This window comes from Stomoxys calcitrans, chromosome 5, assembly GCF_963082655.1.
Source record: "Stomoxys calcitrans chromosome 5, idStoCalc2.1, whole genome shotgun sequence".
Lineage (NCBI taxonomy): Eukaryota > Metazoa > Arthropoda > Insecta > Diptera > Muscidae > Stomoxys > Stomoxys calcitrans.
In genome coordinates this window covers 115,018,730-115,038,247 of record NC_081556.1, presented here as the reverse complement: position 1 = coordinate 115,038,247, position 19,518 = coordinate 115,018,730, and the positions used below count along the sequence as shown (strand labels likewise).

The following is a 19,518-nucleotide window of genomic DNA, read 5'->3' as shown; positions in this document are numbered from 1 at the left end:
GCGGAGCATATCGCAATTGGCCGATAATTCACAGGATTGTTTACCTCACCCTTCTTGGGTATTGGCTGAACGTTCGCAAGCTTCCAACGCGCCGGGAAGACTCCCGCACGGTAGGCAAGGTTGAAAAGGTTGCGTAATGGACGAGCGAGCGTCGAAGAACACTTGAGTAAGACAAGTGTTGATATGCCATCCGGGCCCGGGAATTTGTTTACTTCTAGATTCTCAAGAACACTTTTAACTGAACGAGTTCGAAAAAATATTTAGGGCATGACGCCATATAACTTTTCGATTGAGCGGAGTGGTTGATTGCTATCCGGCAGGGAAGAGTTCCCTGCAAATATATATCAGTCAACAGGTTAGCCTTATCAACCGGGTCAGTGAACGTTTGATCATCCTTAACAAGAGTTGGGATATATGGAGAACTACCCCTTACCCTTTTCACGAACGACCAAAAGCTCTTACTTCCTCGTGTAGAAGAAAGAACCTTAGTAGGCAGACGCTGTTCGTAAAGAAATTGTTTGCGCAGCAGTTCAGTATTGGCATTTTTATCCAAGCGCCAGTTCTTGCCGCCTCTTTCGATCTGACAGCATCTCTGCATTTATGGTTAATCCAACTTTTGTGGTCTGATTTAGCAGTTATAGTCTTAACTGGAATGAATATCCTCATTCTATTTAAAATTATCTTCTCAATCACTTCAGCAGTAGCATTTATATCGTCATCTAGAAAACATAGTTTCCAATTAAAATGCTGAGCTCAGCCCATCGTGATTTTTCGTAAAAAAATATTGACCGATTCGGGACTGGGGAGGAAGCAGTACGAAGAGCGAAATACGAAAAAGATGCTGAAACAATGCAGTGATCGGAGTTACCAGGTTAGGTTGGGTTAGGTTGAAAAGAGGGTGCAGATATTAATCCGCCCCATGCCACTATGGACATACACCTAAGCCAGTAATCGGCTTGTTGTGCGCTCTAAAAACTATAAAGTAACCTCTTAAAAGAAAATTTTGAGTTAGGAATTCCATGTTACTTACAAAATCCTTAATTGTTTTCAATACCACTCCCCTAAGTTGGTTCATATCTGGTATTGTGTCTCCACCTAAGTGCCGGTATCTGTTAGACGCGAAAGTCGGGCAATGACAAAGGAAATGCTCCAACGTCTCATCTTTTGTCATTGCCCGGCTTTTGCGTCTAACAGATACCAGCACATAAGTGGAGACACAACACCTACATGAACCAACTTAGGGGAGTGGTATTGAAAACAATTAAGGATTTTGTAAGTAGCACGGAGTTACCAAGAGGTGCAAGAGTATTAACTATTCCTCCACACACCACATAAGAACCACATCAAATCCTCCTGTCATCAGAAAGACCTATAGTGCCGCCGAAGCGGCCTTACAATGGTGGATATTTATCTGCAGAAACCCGATCATAGTCACGATTAGGAATATCCACCACTGTTGCATAAGCCTCGTCTTTTGAGTCCGCCAGCAGTTGATCCTCACAAATTTCATTCGATCTTGTCATGATGAGTTTCCTTACGCATCCAGGGGTAGATAAGAAAGCAGTAGAACTAGTCTTCGTCCGGACACTTACGGTATGGACGATTCCCACTAAGATGCTTCACTAGATGCTGCTGCCAAAGTACCTTTTGAGTTCTGTCCTACCCCGCTGGAGTACACCTTGAGTATGGCTGGCAAAATATCGATGACTCCATCGATATTTTTGCTTGTCTGAATATCGATTGATATTTATACGCTACACCACTACTGTGGTTCAGGGTATTATAACTTAGTGCATTTGTTTGCAACACCCAGAGGGAAGAGAGATAGACCCATTGATAAGCGTACCGATCGACTCAGTATCACTTTCGGGTTCGATTGAGCTATGTCAGTCTCTCTGGCTGTCTGTCCGATCGTCTTCAAAATTGGTACAGGCATGTATTTTGGCCTAGAGACAAACCCTATTGAAATTGGAAAAAATCGGTTAAGATTTGGATATATCTTCCATATATATGTTCGTCCGATTTGCAGTAACACTGCAATAAAATGGTCATTTGTTAACCGATTCTTTGGTTATTTTGTCAGAAGGGATTCTCTCATGAATCTCGACATTACTGTTGAATTTCATAGAAATCGGTTCAGATTTGGATATGTATATGGCCCGATTTTCACCCCAAGAGCGTTGGCAGAAGGGATTTTTTTATGACTTTCGACATTACCGGCGAGTTTCATGGAAATCGGTTCAGATTTAGATATATCTCTCTAATATATATATATCGCCCGACTTTTGCTCCTAGAGCCACTGCAATCGCATTCATTCACCAATCTTGCCAAATTTTTTGTCGTCGAGGAAAGCGATCCTCGACGACTACCACAATATCTGAGAAGTTTGCTCCAAATCGGTTCAGATTTAGATATAGCTCCCATATATATGTTCGTCAAATTTTGGGTTATTGCAATAACGTTGTCCTTTTTCAGCCGTAGTTACTACATTTTGAACATATTTGCTCGAAATTTGATACGGATTGTGTAATAACCCATCTGAAAACATCCGCCGAGGTTCACCAAATTAGTTCAGAAATGGATATAGCTCCCACATTGTACTTATGTACACTGGCGGTATGCATTGACATTGAGGGGGCTTTTAACAATGTGCGGACCGACACACTCAACCAATACTTAGACCAGTACCGGGTAAACCCGGTCCTTAGTGACTGGATAGACCATATTCTAAGGAACAGGTGGATAAATTGTGTGCCCCATAGTATAAATATAAGGGACGAAGTGGCACAGGGCACGCCACATCCTATGGGTGACCACCATAAATGACCTATTACGGATTCTGACTGAGGAGGGATTTGAACCCGTTTGCTACGCAGACGATATTATTATACTTCTAAGGGATAAGAATCCAAACGATCTATGCAGAAGGGCCGAAAGGGTCTTGCATATGGCATAAGACTGGGCTAGACTCAGAGGTCTCAATGTTAACCCAGAGAGAATGAAATATGTATGCCTGTTCACGAGGAAGACGAACAGGTGGATAAATTGTGCTAAGGAACAGGTGGATAAATTGTGTGTCCCATGACATAAATATAAAGGAGAAAGTGGCAGAGGGCATGCCACAGGGGACATTTTATCGCCACTCCTATGGGTGACCACCATAAATGACCTATTACGGATGCTGATTTAGGAGTGATTTGAACACGTCTCCTACGCAGACGATGTTATAATACTTCTAAGGGTAAGGATCCGAACGATCTATGCAAAAGGGCCGAAAGGGTCTTGCATATGGCATAAGACTGAGCTAGACCCAGAGGTCTCAATGTTAACCCTAAGAAGACTGAAATATGCCTGTTCACGAGGAAGACGTTGGCCAATTTAACGTACCACGTTTCCTCAATAAGACGATTCCGATATCTGACAAGGTCAAATATTTAGGTGTGATCTTGTACAGGAAACCGAATTGGTAGTGTCACATTCAGGAGCGTACAGAGAAGATGTTGTACAGATGTTGGGCTCGCAATGGAGCCTGAATCCGAGGATATTCCAATGGCTCTACAGGAGCGTGATTAGACCAATACTTACTTACGCCTCAGTAGTTTTTTTGGACTACTATGGAGAAAAAGTGCAACATAAGGACCATACAACAGGTTCAGAGAACATATTAAAGATATCCTACCCATTGACACACAGATTAAGTGTGAGGCAGCCACTGCGGCTATGAGACTAAAGGCGATGGGAGAATGGATTGAGGATGGGAGCAGCTCATACCATCGCGGTAGAATCTGGAAGGAAGGGAAGAGGTTTTTGATCGGATACCTGAGATGAACCTTGATGTCGAGTGCGAGGCACTGCTGCCATCGGTACAGTCTTGGATTGACGAAAACCTAGTATTGCCATCTGGAAGATCATGTTAGACGGATGGATCAAAGCTGGAGCACAGGGTGGGCCTGGGGGTTTACATTGAGAACCCAGGGTCTGAGATCTGTGTTAGACTGCCTGACCATAATACGGTCCTGCAGGCGGAGATCCGGGTGATCACGGAATGCGTGAAGTGGTGTGGTGCTAACGCGAGGACGTCGAGTCAGAACATCTTTACCTACAGTAAAATTGCCATAAGGGCAATAACAACCACGACGATAAGGTCACTCACAGTCTTGCAGTGTAAGAAGGAGATTAACGCCTTATTTTAAGATGGCAAAATCCGCATCGTTTGCGTGCCGGGCCATAACGAAGTGGGGGGGGGGGGGGAATGAAAGGGCAGACGATTTGGCGTTGAAGGCCGGAGGACTGACGTCAATAAACTTGGTTAACCCGAAGCCTTTCGGGTCGACGCAGTCCGAGTTAAGGGAGTGGACGACGAATGCACATGCAACATTGTGGAACAGCGAAACGGTCGGTAGGACGGCGAAAATCCTATGGAGGGATCCAGATCGTGAGAAAACGAGCTCCTGAAAGGAAGCAAAAAGGAGGTCAGTATAGCTATTGGTATCATAACGGGACACATAGGACTTCCTGCTCACTTATGCAAAATCGGTGCGCCAAGTGATAACATGTGTAGGGCATGCCGGGAAAGATGATGAGACGTTGGAGCATTTCCTTTGTCATTGCCCGGCTTTCGCATCTAACAGATACCGGCACTTAGGTGGAGACACAATACCAGACCTGAACCAACTTAGGGGAGTGCTTTTGAAAACAATTAAGAATTTTGTAGTAGCACGGAATTCACCTGTTATAGCACCCATATAATCCGATCTCCCGATTTGACTACTTGAGCCCATGGAAGCCACAATTTTTGTCCAATTTGGCTGAAATTTAGCATATAGTGTTTTTTGTTATGACTTTCAACAACTTTGCTAAGTCTATAACCTGATATAGCTCCTATATAAATTGATCTCCCCATTTGATTTCTTGAGCCCATGGGAGCCACAATTTTCATCCGATTGAAATTTTGTACACGGTGTTCTGTAATGACTCTCAACTACGTGCCAAGTACGATTCAAATCGTTTAAGAACTGATGTAGCTCCTATATAAACCCATCTCCCGATTTGACTCCTTGAGCCCTTACAAGCCGCGATATCAATGAAATCCTTTGTTCCTGTGAAAGTACGCTCGCCGCCATTATGTATGGAACTCGATTTGCATGGTCACCACGGGCACGCTTGCAAAAGTTCAAGCGCTGAAACCAACGGTTTTCAAGCATAAATCAGCCGATACTGCTCATTATTCGTATGAATTTCATAAATCGTCGCTGGCTTGTTGGCATAAACCATAGTTAATAGTTTAACGTCATCAAATCGCACGACCGTGGCGGCCAATCGGCTGTACTATTTGGTGAGACAACACGTTCTCCAACCTTGGCATACAATAAATTGATTGTGACATTCCCTGTGTCGCTCCTGGCGCCGTCCTGTTGGTCCTATAAGTCCATATCATCCAATTGGGGCCAAAAATATTGTGTTATCATTGAACGGAAGCGATTCCAAATCCTATCATCATGGAAGAAGTACGGCCCAATGACGCCGCCGGCCCATAAACTACAGCCAACTATAATTTGGATACCCACCACCATAGTACGGGGGTATACTAATCTAGTCATTCCATTTGTAACACCTCGAAACATTGATCTAAGGGACCATTAAGAATATATATTCTTGATCGTCTCAACATTCTGATTCGATCTAGCATGTCCGTCCGTACGTCTGTCTGTCGAAATCACGAGAGCCGTTGAACGCGTAAAGCTAGCCGCTTCAAATTTTGCATGCAAATGGGCTATATCGGTTCATATTTAGATATAGCTCCCATATACACCCATCTCCCGATTTGATTTCTTGAGCCCCTGGAAGCCGCAATTTTTGTTCGATTTGGCTAAAATTTTGCACAGAGGGTTCTGTTTTGACGTTTGTGATGAGACGCAATTTTTGTCCGATTTGGCTAAAATTTTGCACAGAGTGTTCTGTTATGATTTCTAACAACTGTACCAAGTACGTCCCAAATCAGTCTATAACCTGAAATTGCTCCCATATAAACCGGTCTCTAAGTCAACCTGGTTCTGGTGGTTTGGCAGAAGTTTGGTAGGTAGAATAAAATTATACCCTTCAACTAAATTTAGTTTGTATAAATTTTTAAGCAGAATCCATGGTGGTGGGTTTCCAAGATTCGACCCAGCCCAACTTAGCACGCTTTTATTTGTTTCCAAATAATAAAGTTTTCAAATTCGTATTTGATTAAAAATTTTATTATCAAGATTTTGTTTTTTTTTTTTTTTTTGTTTTGAATAAGCATAGCAAAATTCTTTAAATGTCAATTTGATAAGACGACAGTGAAATCTTCAATAGTTTAAGGGGTCAATTTTCGTAGTCGATCGCTGTGTTTTTTGGAAGATTGTATGATGTTGTATATTTCATAATAAATATTAGTTTTTTTTTTGAATATTTAGTTACTTGGGGTCCACAGAGAAGCGGCAATTGCCACAACGAAATTTGTCTCATACATCAAAATGGCATTCAATGTTCGGCATATACCAAGTTTCCTTGTGGGATCCTTCTATATGGATCTTATTGCTATTGTCAATTTTCTTGCCACCATTGACTTTTGGTTTGATATATCAAAGAAAAAATTCAACATCGAGGAGAGGATGACTGATTACGGCTGTAAATATACACCACTTTAGGGAATTTTTAAATATAAACTTTATTTTGCGATGTTCCCATTCCAGGCATTATAGAACAAAGCAACCTGGATAAAGTCATTCTTACCATTTCTGAGCTAAATGCTACAACATCTTGTTTACTTCTTGCCACACAAGTGCTTCAGTTAATTTTATTGAGTCTTGTGGTTGTGGGCATCAAAGAGGTGAGTACAAATAATGGAAAATTCCAATGCAATGGCTGGCTTTTAATATCTTCTGCCTTTTTAGAAACGATCCCTTCTCATGGCTCCCTGGGTTTATTTGAATATGCTAGGATTGGTTGTAGTCTTCTTTAACATAGGCTATACATATTTTCCCTATGTGATAGGTGATGTTTCATTTTCTTATGAAACGCTTGTAGACTTCATTGATTTATTGGCACTCGCCTGTAAGTGTAGAACAATTTACATACGATTGTTATACCCACCACCGCAGGATAGGCGGTATATTTATTTAGTCATTCCGTTTGCAACACATCGAAATATCAATTTCCGACCCTACAAAGTGTATATATTTCGGATCGTCGTAAAATTCTAAGACGATTTAACGATGTCCGTGTGTCTGTCCGTCTATCCGTCTGTCCTTCCGTCTGCTGTAATCACTCTAGAGCCTTCAAAAATTAAGATATTGAGCTGAAATTTGGCTAAGAAACGTCTTTTTAATGCACGCTGGTTAAGTCCTTCAGCGGGCCAAATCGGACCATATTTGGATATAGCTGCTATATAGACCGATCTGGGGATAAAGGGTCTAATGCCCATAAAAACATTATTTTTCATCCGATTTTGCTGAAATTTCAAACAGTGAGTAATTTAAAGCTTCCCAACAACTGACCTACATATGGATTAGATCGGTCCACATTTAGATATAGCTGCCATATAGACCGATCTCCCGATAAAGGGTCTGAAGCTCAGAAAAGTTTTATTTATAACCCGATTTCGCTGAAATTTAAAACAGTGGGTTATTTTAAACCTCCATATATCTGACCTAAATATGGTTCAGATCGGACTATATTTAGATATAGCTGTTATATAGACCGATCTCCCGATAAAGGGTCTAAAGCCCATAAAAGCTTTATTTATTACCCGATATCGCTGAAATTTAAAATTGTGGGTTATTTTTAGCCTCCTGAAACCCGACCTAAATATGGTACAGATCGGACTATATTTGAATATAGCTGCCATATCGACCGATCTGCCGATAACGGGTCTGAAGCCCATACTAGCTTTATTTTTTAACCGATTTCGCTAAAATTTGAAAATGTGAATAGGTTAAAACCTCCCAACATCTGGCCTAAGTATGGTTCAGATTGGACTATATTAAATATAGCTGCCATATAGACCGATCTGCCGATAAGGGGGACTGAAGCCCATAAAAGCTTTATTTATTACCCGATTTCGCTGAAATTTAAAACAGTCGGTTTTTTTAAGGCTCCAGACATCTGACTTAAATATGAATTAGATCGGTCCATATTTAGATATAGCTGCCATATAGACCTATCTCCCGATAAAGGGTCTGAAGCCCATACAAGCTTTATTTTTTAACCGATTTCGCTAAAATTTGAAACTGTGAGTAGGTTAAAACCTCCCAACATCCGGCCTAAATATGGTTCAGATCGGACTATATTTAGATATAGCTGCCATATCGACCGATCTGCCGATAAGGGGACTGAAGCCCATAAAAGCTTTATTTATTACCCGATTTCGATGAAATTTGAAACAGTGAGTTTTTCTGAGCCTCACGATATCCGACCTTAATATGGTTCAGATCGGTTTATAATTTGATATATCTTCCAAAAAGTCTAATATTTTGTTGTACAAAATTGAATAGTGACATATATATTAGACCACTCAATGCCCGCGCCGAATTTGGGTGCTTAAGTTATCCAATTTTCATCGAATTGTGACGAAATTGGATTTACATATATACCCGAGGTGGTGGGTATCCGAAGTTCGGCCCGGCCAAACTTAATGCCTTTTTACTTGTTATTATTTCCAACAGCTTATATAAATTCTTTCTTCTTCTCTCCAGTTGGAACATGGTGTGTGGTCTTTCCCATCTTCGCATACCACAAGTGCATGAATAAATCGCCAAAATATCAGGAAGAAGTTATGCCTACAACTGAAATTTAAATATTGAATCAAATTGGAAAGGTAAATTATTTTACAAATTGAATTGGAAAACAACACAAATAAAATTTGAACGCACAGTGGGCCAAACAGCGAAAAGTGTGCACAACTATTTATCTGTGAAACTGACATTTGTAAAGGCTTTCAGGATAATGGCGTTGTTGGTCTATACCATTAATACAGGGTGAGATACAGGATGGCAAAGTTGACCTCTTTTCACTTTTCCAACCTTTAAGGGGCTTTAACTTTTGATCTGCTGAACTAAAAATGCAAATTTGTCCATGGACATTTCATTAAGCAACAGGGGCGAATTTCTCACATATCAATGAGTGGTGTCAAATTGAAGTTTTTAAGCTCAATGATAAGCGGTTCTGTTTATAGCCTAGTCCGAACTGCGTGCCTCTTTTTGGAGGAGTTTTTACAAGTTTTACATTACCTCACAAATGCCTCCAGCATTAGGAGGGGATCTCTGGAAAATTTGTCTGATTTTTTTTTAGGGTTCGAACCCGGACGTTCAGTGGCATAGGCAGTCCATTCTGCAGAATTAATTGGCATAATTTAGGTCACTGGATAAAGAGCTTGACAAGATCTTATGAAAATAAGCACATACAACTAAGCCGTAGAGCACCGTCAACAAGGTATGAATAGTTAATTTTAAACAAATAAAAGCGTGTTAAGTTTGACTGGGCAGCATTTTATATACCCTCCACCAAGGATTGTATATGTCAAGTTATTTTATTGACTTTTTCAAATATATATGAGCTATATCAAGTCATAGACTTATATGGACCGTATTGTCATGGCTTTTAGGTTAGGTTGAAAAGAGGATGCGAATATTAACCTGCCCCATGTCACTATGGATATTTATCTAAGCCAGTAATCGGTTTGTTTTGTGCTCTAAAATCTAAGAAGTAACCTCGGCATGATAGGCATGCCGCACTACGGGAGCAAAGCTGTCTTTTTCAAGATTGGGAAGACTTGGATAGACAGAAATTTTCAGGCCGCGCAGTGGCAGGTGACTCAACGCCGCCCATCAAACAGGGGGCTGACAACGCGGCAATCACTACATCTCTATATTGGAAAGACTAGGAGAAGCAATGATCCTAATACTAAAATATCAGGCAGTGCAGTGGCGAGAGACCCAACACAGCCTAACAAACAGGAACCCGATGACGGACCCATCACCAACTTAAAGAAAATTTTAAGTTAGGAATTCCGTGCTATTTACATAATCTTTAATAGTTTTCCATGCCACGCCCCTGTCTGGTATTGTGTCCCCACCTAAGTATAGGTGTCTTTTAGCAGCGAAAGCCGGGCAATGACATAGGAAATGCTCCAAAGTCTCATCCTTTTCTCCGCATGCCCTACACATGTTATTACTCGCCGCACCGATTTTGCGTAAGTGAGCTCATAGTCCTATGTGTACCGATATGATACCAAAAGCTATACTGACCTCCTTCTTACATTCATTCAGTAATAGCCTTGTCCCCTCAAAATCCGTATCACCCCATAGGATTTTCGCCATCCTACTGACCGCTTCGCTGTTCCCCAGTGTTACATGCGCATTCGTCGCCTACGCCCTTAACTCGGACTACGTCCACCCGAAAGGCTTCGAGTTAACCAAGTTTATTGGCGGCAGTCCTCTGGCCTTCACCGCCAAATCGTTTGCATTTTCATTCCCCCGTACTCCGTTATGGCCCGGCACCCAAACGATGCGGATTGCGCCATTCTAAGGCTTTAATCTCCTTCTTATACTGCAAGACCGTTCGTGACCTTACCGTCCTGGTTGTTATTGCCCTTATGGCCATTTTACTGTACGTAAAGATGTTTACACTCGACGTCGTTAGCACCACAAAATCTCACGCATTCCATGATCGCCCGTATCTCGGCCTACAGGACCGTGTTATGGTCAGGCAGTCTAAAAAAGACCTCAGTCCTTGGGTTCTCAAAATAGACCCCAGGCCCACTCTTTCCTCTAGCTTTAATCCATCTGTGTAACATGATCTTCCAGATGGCAATACTAGGGTTCCGTCAATCCAAGATTGTGCCTCTGGCAGCATTGTCTTGCACTCGACCTCAAGTATCATCTCAGTCATTCGATCGCAAACCTCTTCCATTCCTTCTAGGTTTCCTATCGTCGCTTTGATTAAACAGCGATGGTATGAGCTGCTCTCATTCTCAATCCATTCTCCCATCGCCATAAGTCTCATAGCCGCAGTGGCTGCCTTATACCTAATCTGTATATCTAGGGGTCGCATATCTAGATTAGTCTCCAGTGCCCTAGTGGGCGTGGTCCTAATCGCTCCGTCTATGCCAAGACAACATGTTCTCCAAACCTGTGGTATGGTCCTTATGTTGCACTTTTTCTCCATAACAATCCACCAAACTACTGAGGCATAAGTAAGTATTGATCTAATTACGCTCCTGTAGAGCCATTGGACTATTCTCGGATTCGGGCCCCATTTCGAGCCTACGGACCGTCTACATAGTGCCCAGCATCTGTGAGCCTTCTCAGTACATTCCTGAATGTGGCACTTCCAATTAATTTTCCTATCCAAGATCAATCCTAAGTATTTGACCTTTTTAGATATTCAAATCGTTTTGTTGAAGAAACTTGGTGTGCCAAATTGCCCACCTTCGTCTTCCTCGAGAACAAGCAGATTTCAGTCTTCTCTGGGTTAACATTGAGACCCCAAGGTCTAGCCCAGTCGTGTACCATCTGCAGGACCCTTTCGAACCTTCTGCATAACTGATTCGTATCCTTACCCCTAAGAAGTTTTATAACGTGGTCTGCGTAGCATACTGGCTCATTTCTTTTCTCAGTCAGCATTCATAATGGGTCATTTATGGTGTTCACCCAAAGTAGTGGCGGTAAAATGACCCCCCGCGGCGTGCCTTCCAACAACATGTGCCAAATATGGTTCATATCGTTCCATAACCTAATATAGCTGCCATATAAACCGATCTGGGATCTTGACTTCTTGAGCTCCTAGAGGGCGCAATTATTATCCGATTTGGCTGACTTTTTGCATATAGGAGTAAAGCTATCCGCTTGAAATTTTGCACAAATACTTCTTATTAGTGTGGGTCGGTTGGGATTGTAAATGGGTCATATCGGTCCATGTTTAGATAGAGCTGCCATATAAACGGATCTTGACTTTTTGAATGGGTGAAATTTTGCCCATAGTGTTCTGCTATGACTTCCAACAACTGTGCCAAATATGGTTCATATCGGTCCATAACCTAATATAGCTGCCATATAAACCGATCTGGGATCTTGACTTCTTGAGCTCCTAGAGGGCGCAATTATTATCCGATATGGCTGACTTTTTGCATATAGGAGTAAAGCTATCCGCTTGAAATTTTGCACAAATTCTTCTTATTAGTGTGGGTCGGTTGGGATTGTAAATGGGTCATATCGGTCCATGTTTGGATATAGCTGCCATATAAACGGATCTTGAACTTTTGAGACACTAGAGGGCGCAATTCTTATCCAATTTGGGTGAAATTTTGCCCATAGTGTTCTGCTATGACTTCCAACAACTGTGCCAAGTATGGTTCAAATCGATCCATAACCCTATATAGCTGTCATATAAAGCTATCTGGGGTATTGACTTCTTGAGCCTCTAGAGGGCGTAATTATTATCCGATTTGGCTGAAATTTTGCATGATGTGTTTTATTATGACTGCCAACAACTGTGTGAAATATGGGTTAATTCGGTGCGTAACCTGATATAGCTGCCATATTAGCTCAACTTGGATCTTGACTTCTTGACCCTATAGAGGGCGCAATTATTATCCGATTTGGCTGAAATTTTGAAGAACGGCTTCTCCTATGGAGAAGACCATATGTGACATACGTGTCACATATGGTCTGAATCGGTCTTTGACCTGTTACAGCTTCCATATAAACCTATCTCCACATTTTACTTTTTGAGCCCCTATAGGATTCAATTCTTACTCGAATTGGCGGAAATTTCACACAATGACTTCTACTATGGTCTCCACAATTCAATTCTATTATGGTCCGAATCGGGCCAGAACTTAATATAGCTCCAATAGCATAGTATTTTTTTTTATCCTCAGTTGGCTTAAAAAGAGGTACCGCGAAAAAAAACTCGACAAATGCGATCAATGGTGGAGGGCTTATAAGATTCGGCCCGGCCAAACTTAGCCCGCTTTTACTTGTTTTATTTGATGCAGATCGGTCTCGATTTGGATATAGCTGCCATATAGACCGATCTCTCGATTTAAAGTCTTGGCCCTATAAGAGGCGCATTTATTATCGGATTTCGCCAAAAATTTGGGACAGTGAGTATTTTTTAGGATTTTCAACATCCTTTTTTCAATTTGGTACAAATCGATCGCAATTTGGATATAGCTGCGATGTATTCCGATCTGCCAATTTGAGATCTTGGGCCCATAAATGGCGCATTTATTGCCGGAATTGGCTGCAATTTGAAACAGGGAGTTATGTTAAACCCTTTGACATCCTTTTTATACCCATCACCAAAGGATGGGGCTATACTAATATAGCCAATCCGTTTGTAACACCTCGAAATATTGATCTAGGACCCGTATATATATTCTTGATCGTCTCCTTATTCTGAGTCGAACTAGCCATGTCCATCCGTCCGTCCGTCTGTCGAAATCACGATAGCGGTCGAACGCATAAAGCTAGCCGCTTGAAATTTTGCACAGATATTAAAAATTGACGTAGGTCGTTGGGGATTGCAAGTGGGCCATATCGGTTCAGATTTGGATATAGCTCCCATAAAAACCGATCTCAAGATTTGACTTCTTGAGCCCCTGGAAGGCGCAATTTTTGTCCGATTTAGCTGAAATTTTGCACAAGGTGTTCTGTTATGACTTCCAACAAATGTGCTAAGTACAGTCCAAATCGGTGAGGAACCTGCTTTAGCTCCCATATAAACCGATCTCCCAATTTAACTTCTTGAGCCCCTGGAAGCCCCAATTTTTGTCCGATTTGGCTGAAATTTTGCGTGCGGTGTTCTGTTATGACTTCCAACAAATGTGATAGGTACAGTCCAAATCGGTCAACAACCTGATATACCTCCCATATAAACCGATTTCCCGGTTTGGTTTCTTGAGCCCCTGGAAGCCGCAATTTTTGTCCGATTTGGCTGAAATTTTGAACATAGTTTTGTTTTATGACTCTCAACAAATGCGCCAAAATGAAGCCAATTTGGTCTATAACTACCTATAGCTCCCATATTTTAGCATGTGGATTCCCAAGATTCGGTCCGACCGAACTTAGCACACTTTTAAGTGTTGTCTCTTAAGAGATACCAGGTAAAGAGCTAGAAAACTGCGATCCATGTTGGTGGGATCCTAAGATTCGGCTCAGCCGAACATACCACATTTTTGATTGTTTCTTGTTGTTGCCTTTTATGTCTTTCTAATCTGAATTATTTAAATCATAATGCCACTTCATTTGTGATGAGTATGTTGTTGATAACCTTTGATCATTTGTGAGTTTGATTGATACAAAATACAAATTCACTCAGATGTTTTGCCCAACGAAGCCGTGCGTTGGCATTACTGGCTGATAACAGTTTTTTCAAATTTAGTTGTACACCAATATCCTCAGGTTGAGGAGCATAATTTTCATTATATTAAAGCCAAATTTTGGAAGAAAAACGCCATTGAAATGTTTTGCAGCAAGAGTCGAAGGACAATCATTTTGATGGTAGCATTATGCTGCATTGCTTTAACTGCAGGGGACTCATCCGAGGAATACAATGACTATGATATAAATAATACAGAAGACACTACCATTGCTTCTCGAATGGATGAAGAAGTTGTTGAAGATTCCGAGAAACATGGAACACCCCATATGAAATTTGGGAGATCGTGTTAGTTGTCCAACAAATTGTTATAAAAATTTAAGACTTCTTAGCTTAAAAACACTTAATTAACAGGTTCCGTTAAGGAGGACTATCAAGAAACCTTGGCCCGTTATTTGACAAATTGGGATGGTAAGACTGTCTATCTTGTGGCACTTGCTGTTGTTATAATGGCTAATATAACATTGCTTTCTGTCATCGGCCTATGTCAATTGGTAAGAAAAACAAGCACTTTAGGCAGCATGGAACTTTTTGTTATAAATTCATCATTTCAGAAATGGCATAAAATCATGTCGCCTGGTGTCTTTATAAACATGCTTATAATGGGAGCTTATATTGCATGGAGAGTTTACGATTATTATGCTGTATAAGAATGTATATATTCATTTGCAACAGGAGAAACATCTTAATAAAATATATGGCCACCCTTGAACATTACCTTAAAGAACAGGGGCAAACTTCTCACTTATCAATCGGACAGCAGATTCAAGTTTGAGCTCAATTATGTGAATCCGCCCTTATATAGCTGAGTCCGAACGGCGTGGCGGAGTGCGATGCCAATTTGAAGGTGGGGTGAAGGTAGGTGGGAAGGCACTCCACGACTGGTAACCTCGGTTACTAGCCGCTTTACTCAGAGACCTTAGGTCCACTGTGTTTAACCTAGAATACCCTCGACTCACTGTCGAGAGTACGATCCAATCAGCCAATTCTGGTCTCTACAGAACTCAAGAATAACAGGAGGGCTGAGAGCCTTTAGCGAATCCAAGCTCGGAAAGAAGTGTTCCCCCACTATGCTGTGTCTTCTCCAGTGCGACGTCATAGAACTTAGGTTGCAATGACCAGTCAGAGCTCTTATTAGCAGTCCTAAATAATACTATCGCAGTCCCAGGATAAGCGACGTCCTGCTTCGCGAAATACTCGGCCACAAGGGCCTTTAACATCTCATAACCAACAGCACCAGATCACGTCTTATTCTCTCAGTATTCGTAGAAGGGGTCCAGCCCACAAAAAAGTTCGCACAGTGTAGGTCCCTTGGCAATCAGCGGTTCATTCCTGGCTAGCTCTTCTGCTGCTTCGTTCCCCGCCACACCTTGAAGTCATGGGATATAGCAAAGCGTTATAGCCTTTCCCATAATTCGAAGAAGCTCTTTGCATCTTCTAACCAGTTTCGACATTTCGGGCCCGACGCCAGAGTCTTTAGCGCCGCCTGACTGTCCACGTAAAGGGTTTTTTTTAATAAAAGTGCTACAAAAGTTTCCTTTTTTATACCCACCACCGAAGGATGGGGGTATATTCGTTTTGTCATTCCGTTTGCAACACATGGAAATATCCATTTTCGACCCTATAAGGTATATATATTCATGATCAGCGTATAAATCTAAGACGATCTAGACATGTCCGTCCGTCTGTCTGTCTGTTGAAATCACGCTACAGTCTTTAAAAATAGAGATATTGAGCTGAAATTTTGCACAGATTCGTTTTTTGTCCATAAGCAGGATAAGTTTGAACATGGGCTAAATCGGACTATATCTTCATATAGCCCCCATATAGACCGATCGGACGATTTAGGGTCTTAGGCCTATAAAAGCCACATTCATTATTCGATTTTGCTGAAAATTAAGACAGTGAGTTTCGTTAGGCCCTTCGACATCCTTCGTCAATTTGGCTCAGATCGGTTCAGATTTGGATATAGCTGCCATATAGACCGATCCTCCGATTTAGGGTCTTAGGCTTATAAAAGCCACATTTATTATCCGATTTTGCTGAAATTTGGAACAGTGAGTTAAGTTAGGCCCCTTGATATACTTCGGCAATATGGCACAGATCGGTCCAGATTTGGATATAGCTGCCTTATAGACCGATCTCTCGGTTTTAGGTTTTGGGGCCCTAAAAGCCGCATTTATTGTCCGATGTCGCTGAAATTTGAGACAATGAGTTGTGTTAGGCTCTTCGACGTCCTTCTTCAATATGGCCCAGATCGGTTTAGATTTGAATATAGCTGCCATATAGACCGATCTCTCGATTTAAGGTTTTGTGTCCATAAAAGGCGCATTTATTTTCCAAAGTCGCCGAAATTTGGGACAGTGAGTTAGGTTAAGCCCTTCGACATTCTTCTTTAATTTGGCTCAGATCTGTCCAGATTTAGATATAGCTGCCAATATTGACCGATCTCTCAATTTAAGGTTTTGGGGAAATAAAAGTCCGATTTCGCCGAAATTTGGGACAGTGAATTATGTTAGGCTTGTTAGGCTTGTACTTATAAGTATTTGGTCGAAATCGGAATATATTTCGATATAGATGCTATGGGGCAAAAGGTATGCGTTTTTCACCAGATTTTTACGAAAGGTGGTTTACATACTCGAGTTCGGCCTGGCCGAACTTAACGTCTTTTTACTTGTTATACCCTACACCACTACTGTGCTACAGGGTATTATAACTTAGTGAATTTGTTTGTAACACCCAAAAAGAAGAGAGATAGACCCATTGATAAGTATACCTTCCGATACGATCGACTCAGAATCACTTTCTGATTCAATCTGTCGGTCTGTCTGTCCGTCTGTCCATGCTAAGTTGTGTACAAACTACAGGTCGCAATTTTCACCCGATCGTCAAATTTGGTATAGACATGTTTTTCGGCCCAGAGACAAAGCCTATTGAAATTGGAAAAAATCGGTTGAGATTTGGATATAGCTCTCATATATATGTTCGTCCGATTTGCAGTAATAATACAACAAAATGGTCATTTGTTAACCGATTCTCTCGTAACTTGGCAGAAGGGATTTTCTCATGACTCTCGACATTACTGGTGAAGTTCATAGAAATCTGTTCAGATTTAGATATAGCTGTCATATATGTATATAGCCCGATCTTCACCCCAAGAGCCACTGTAAGCGTATTTATTGACCAGTCTTGCCAAAATTTTGCACAACGCTTTCTTCGACTACTGACACCATACCTAAAAAGTTTGTGTGGAATCGGTTCAGATTTAGATATAGCTGCCACATATATATATCGTCCGATTTTCACTTCTATAGTCACTGCAAGCGCATTTATTGACCAATCTTGACAAAATTTTTTACAGCGCTTTCGTCGACGGCTACCACAATATCTAAGAAGTTTGTTAGAAATCGGTTCAGTTTTAGATATAGCTGCCATATATATGTTTGTCAGATTTGCTATAATGTTGTCATTTGTCCACCGCATTCAATACAGTTTGACCACATTTGCTGGAAATTTGATACGGATTATTTAATAACCCATCTGAAAACATCTGCCGAGGTCTATCAAAATTGGTTCAGAATTAGATATAGCTTCCACTTTGTACTTATAGGGTAGGTGTAGGGTATTAGAAAGTGGGCACCGTCCGACTTTTCCCTTTCCTTACTTGTTTACAATGATTTCTCACATGATTTCCAACAGTCTTTCATAAAATTGGTTTTATTTGATCTGTGCATTGATTTTGCTTCTTTATAAATCGATCTCCTGATGCTTGCTTCTCATTTTCGTTGGAAATAGAGGTGATGGAAAATTGACGATAGTGTCGATACTATCGATTTTTATACACTACACCACCACTGTGGTACAGGGTTTTATAAGTTTGTGCATTTGTTTGCAACGCTAAGAAGGAGAAGAGCTAGACCCATTGATAAGTATACCGATCGACTCAGAATCACTTTCTGATTCGATATAGCCATGTGCGTCTGCCCGTCCGTGTGTCTGTCCGTCTGTGAGTCCATGTATCCTTGTAATCAAAGTGCAGGTCGTATTTGTTATTCAATCGTTACGAAATTTTGCTCATATAATTTTTTTGGCCCAAGGACGATCGCTATTCATTTTGGTAAAAATCGGTTCAGATTTAGATATAGCTCCCATATACATGTATCGCCCGATTTGCACTTAAATGGCCGTAGTAACTACAGTTTTCTACTGATCTGCAAAAAATTCGGCACGGACAGTTTTCTTTTTGATTCAAACATATTTGCAAGATTTCATGAAAATCGGTTCAAATTTAGACATAGCTCCCATATATATGTATCGACCGATTCCCAATTAAAGGGCCGTAGTAACTACAATTTTCAACTGATCTGCACAAAATTCGGCACGGAAAGTTTTGTTTTTGATCCTAACATATCTGCTAGATTTCATCAAAATCGGTTCAGATTTAGATATAGCTCCCATATATATGTGACGCTCGATTTGCACTAAAATGGCCGTAGTAGCTACAATTTACAACCGATCTACACTAAATTCGGCACGGAATGTTTTGTTTTTGATCCTAACATATCTGCTAGATTTCATCAAAATCGGTTCAGATTTAGATATAGCTCCCATATATATGTATCGCCCGATTTGCACTTAAATTGCCGCAGTAACAACAATTTCAAACAGATCTGCACAAAATTTGGTACAGATCGTTTTGTTGCTTATCTTAATATATCTACAAGATTTCGTCAAAATCGGTTCAGATTTAGATTAAGATATAGCTCCCTTATATATGAATCGCCCGATTTGCACTTAAATGGCTGTATTTACTACAATTTTCAACCAATCTGCACAAAATTTGGCATGGCTTGTTTTGCTACTGATCTTAAGAGAGAGATCTGCGAGATTTCATTAAAATCGGTTCAAATTTGGATGTAGCACCCATACATATTTATCGCCGGACTTGCACTGATATGACCGTAGTAACAACAATTTTCAAACGATCTGCTTGAAAGTCGGTTCAGATTTAGATATAGCTCTGATATTTTAAAATTTTAGGGTAGATTTAGGGTATTATATAGGCGGCTCCGTCCGACTTTTGCCTTTCCTTACTGGTTATTATATATTGA

General features: G+C 40.9%; 2 protein-coding genes across 3 annotated transcripts in view; both read left to right on the top strand.

Moving 5' to 3' along the window:
- The window catches only part of LOC106092224 (uncharacterized), a 288,892-nt gene extending 280,019 nt beyond the window's left edge, over positions 1–8,873 (top strand). Inside the window, exons 1-5 of one of the 2 annotated variants that reach the window (XM_059368587.1) lie at positions 6,315–6,348; positions 6,442–6,655; positions 6,721–6,857; positions 6,922–7,081; positions 8,722–8,873. In XM_059368587.1, the coding sequence (XP_059224570.1) occupies positions 6,502–6,655; positions 6,721–6,857; positions 6,922–7,081; positions 8,722–8,822 (552 nt within the window). In that variant the 5' untranslated portion in view covers positions 6,315–6,348; positions 6,442–6,501 and the 3' untranslated portion in view covers positions 8,823–8,873. Of the gene's footprint in view, positions 1–6,314; positions 6,349–6,441; positions 6,656–6,720; positions 6,858–6,921; positions 7,082–8,721 lie in introns of those variants that run through there. The other variant, XM_059368586.1, reaches the window with a different exon arrangement.
- Positions 8,874–14,402: 5,529 nt separating this feature from the next.
- LOC106092237 (uncharacterized) lies at positions 14,403–15,060 on the top strand. The gene is made up of 3 exons (XM_013259028.2): positions 14,403–14,695; positions 14,762–14,901; positions 14,962–15,060. Exons 1-3 carry the CDS (start codon positions 14,491–14,493, stop codon positions 15,055–15,057), a joined length of 441 nt encoding a protein of 146 aa, XP_013114482.1. The 5' UTR covers positions 14,403–14,490; the 3' UTR covers positions 15,058–15,060.
- Positions 15,061–19,518: the final 4,458 nt, after the last annotated feature.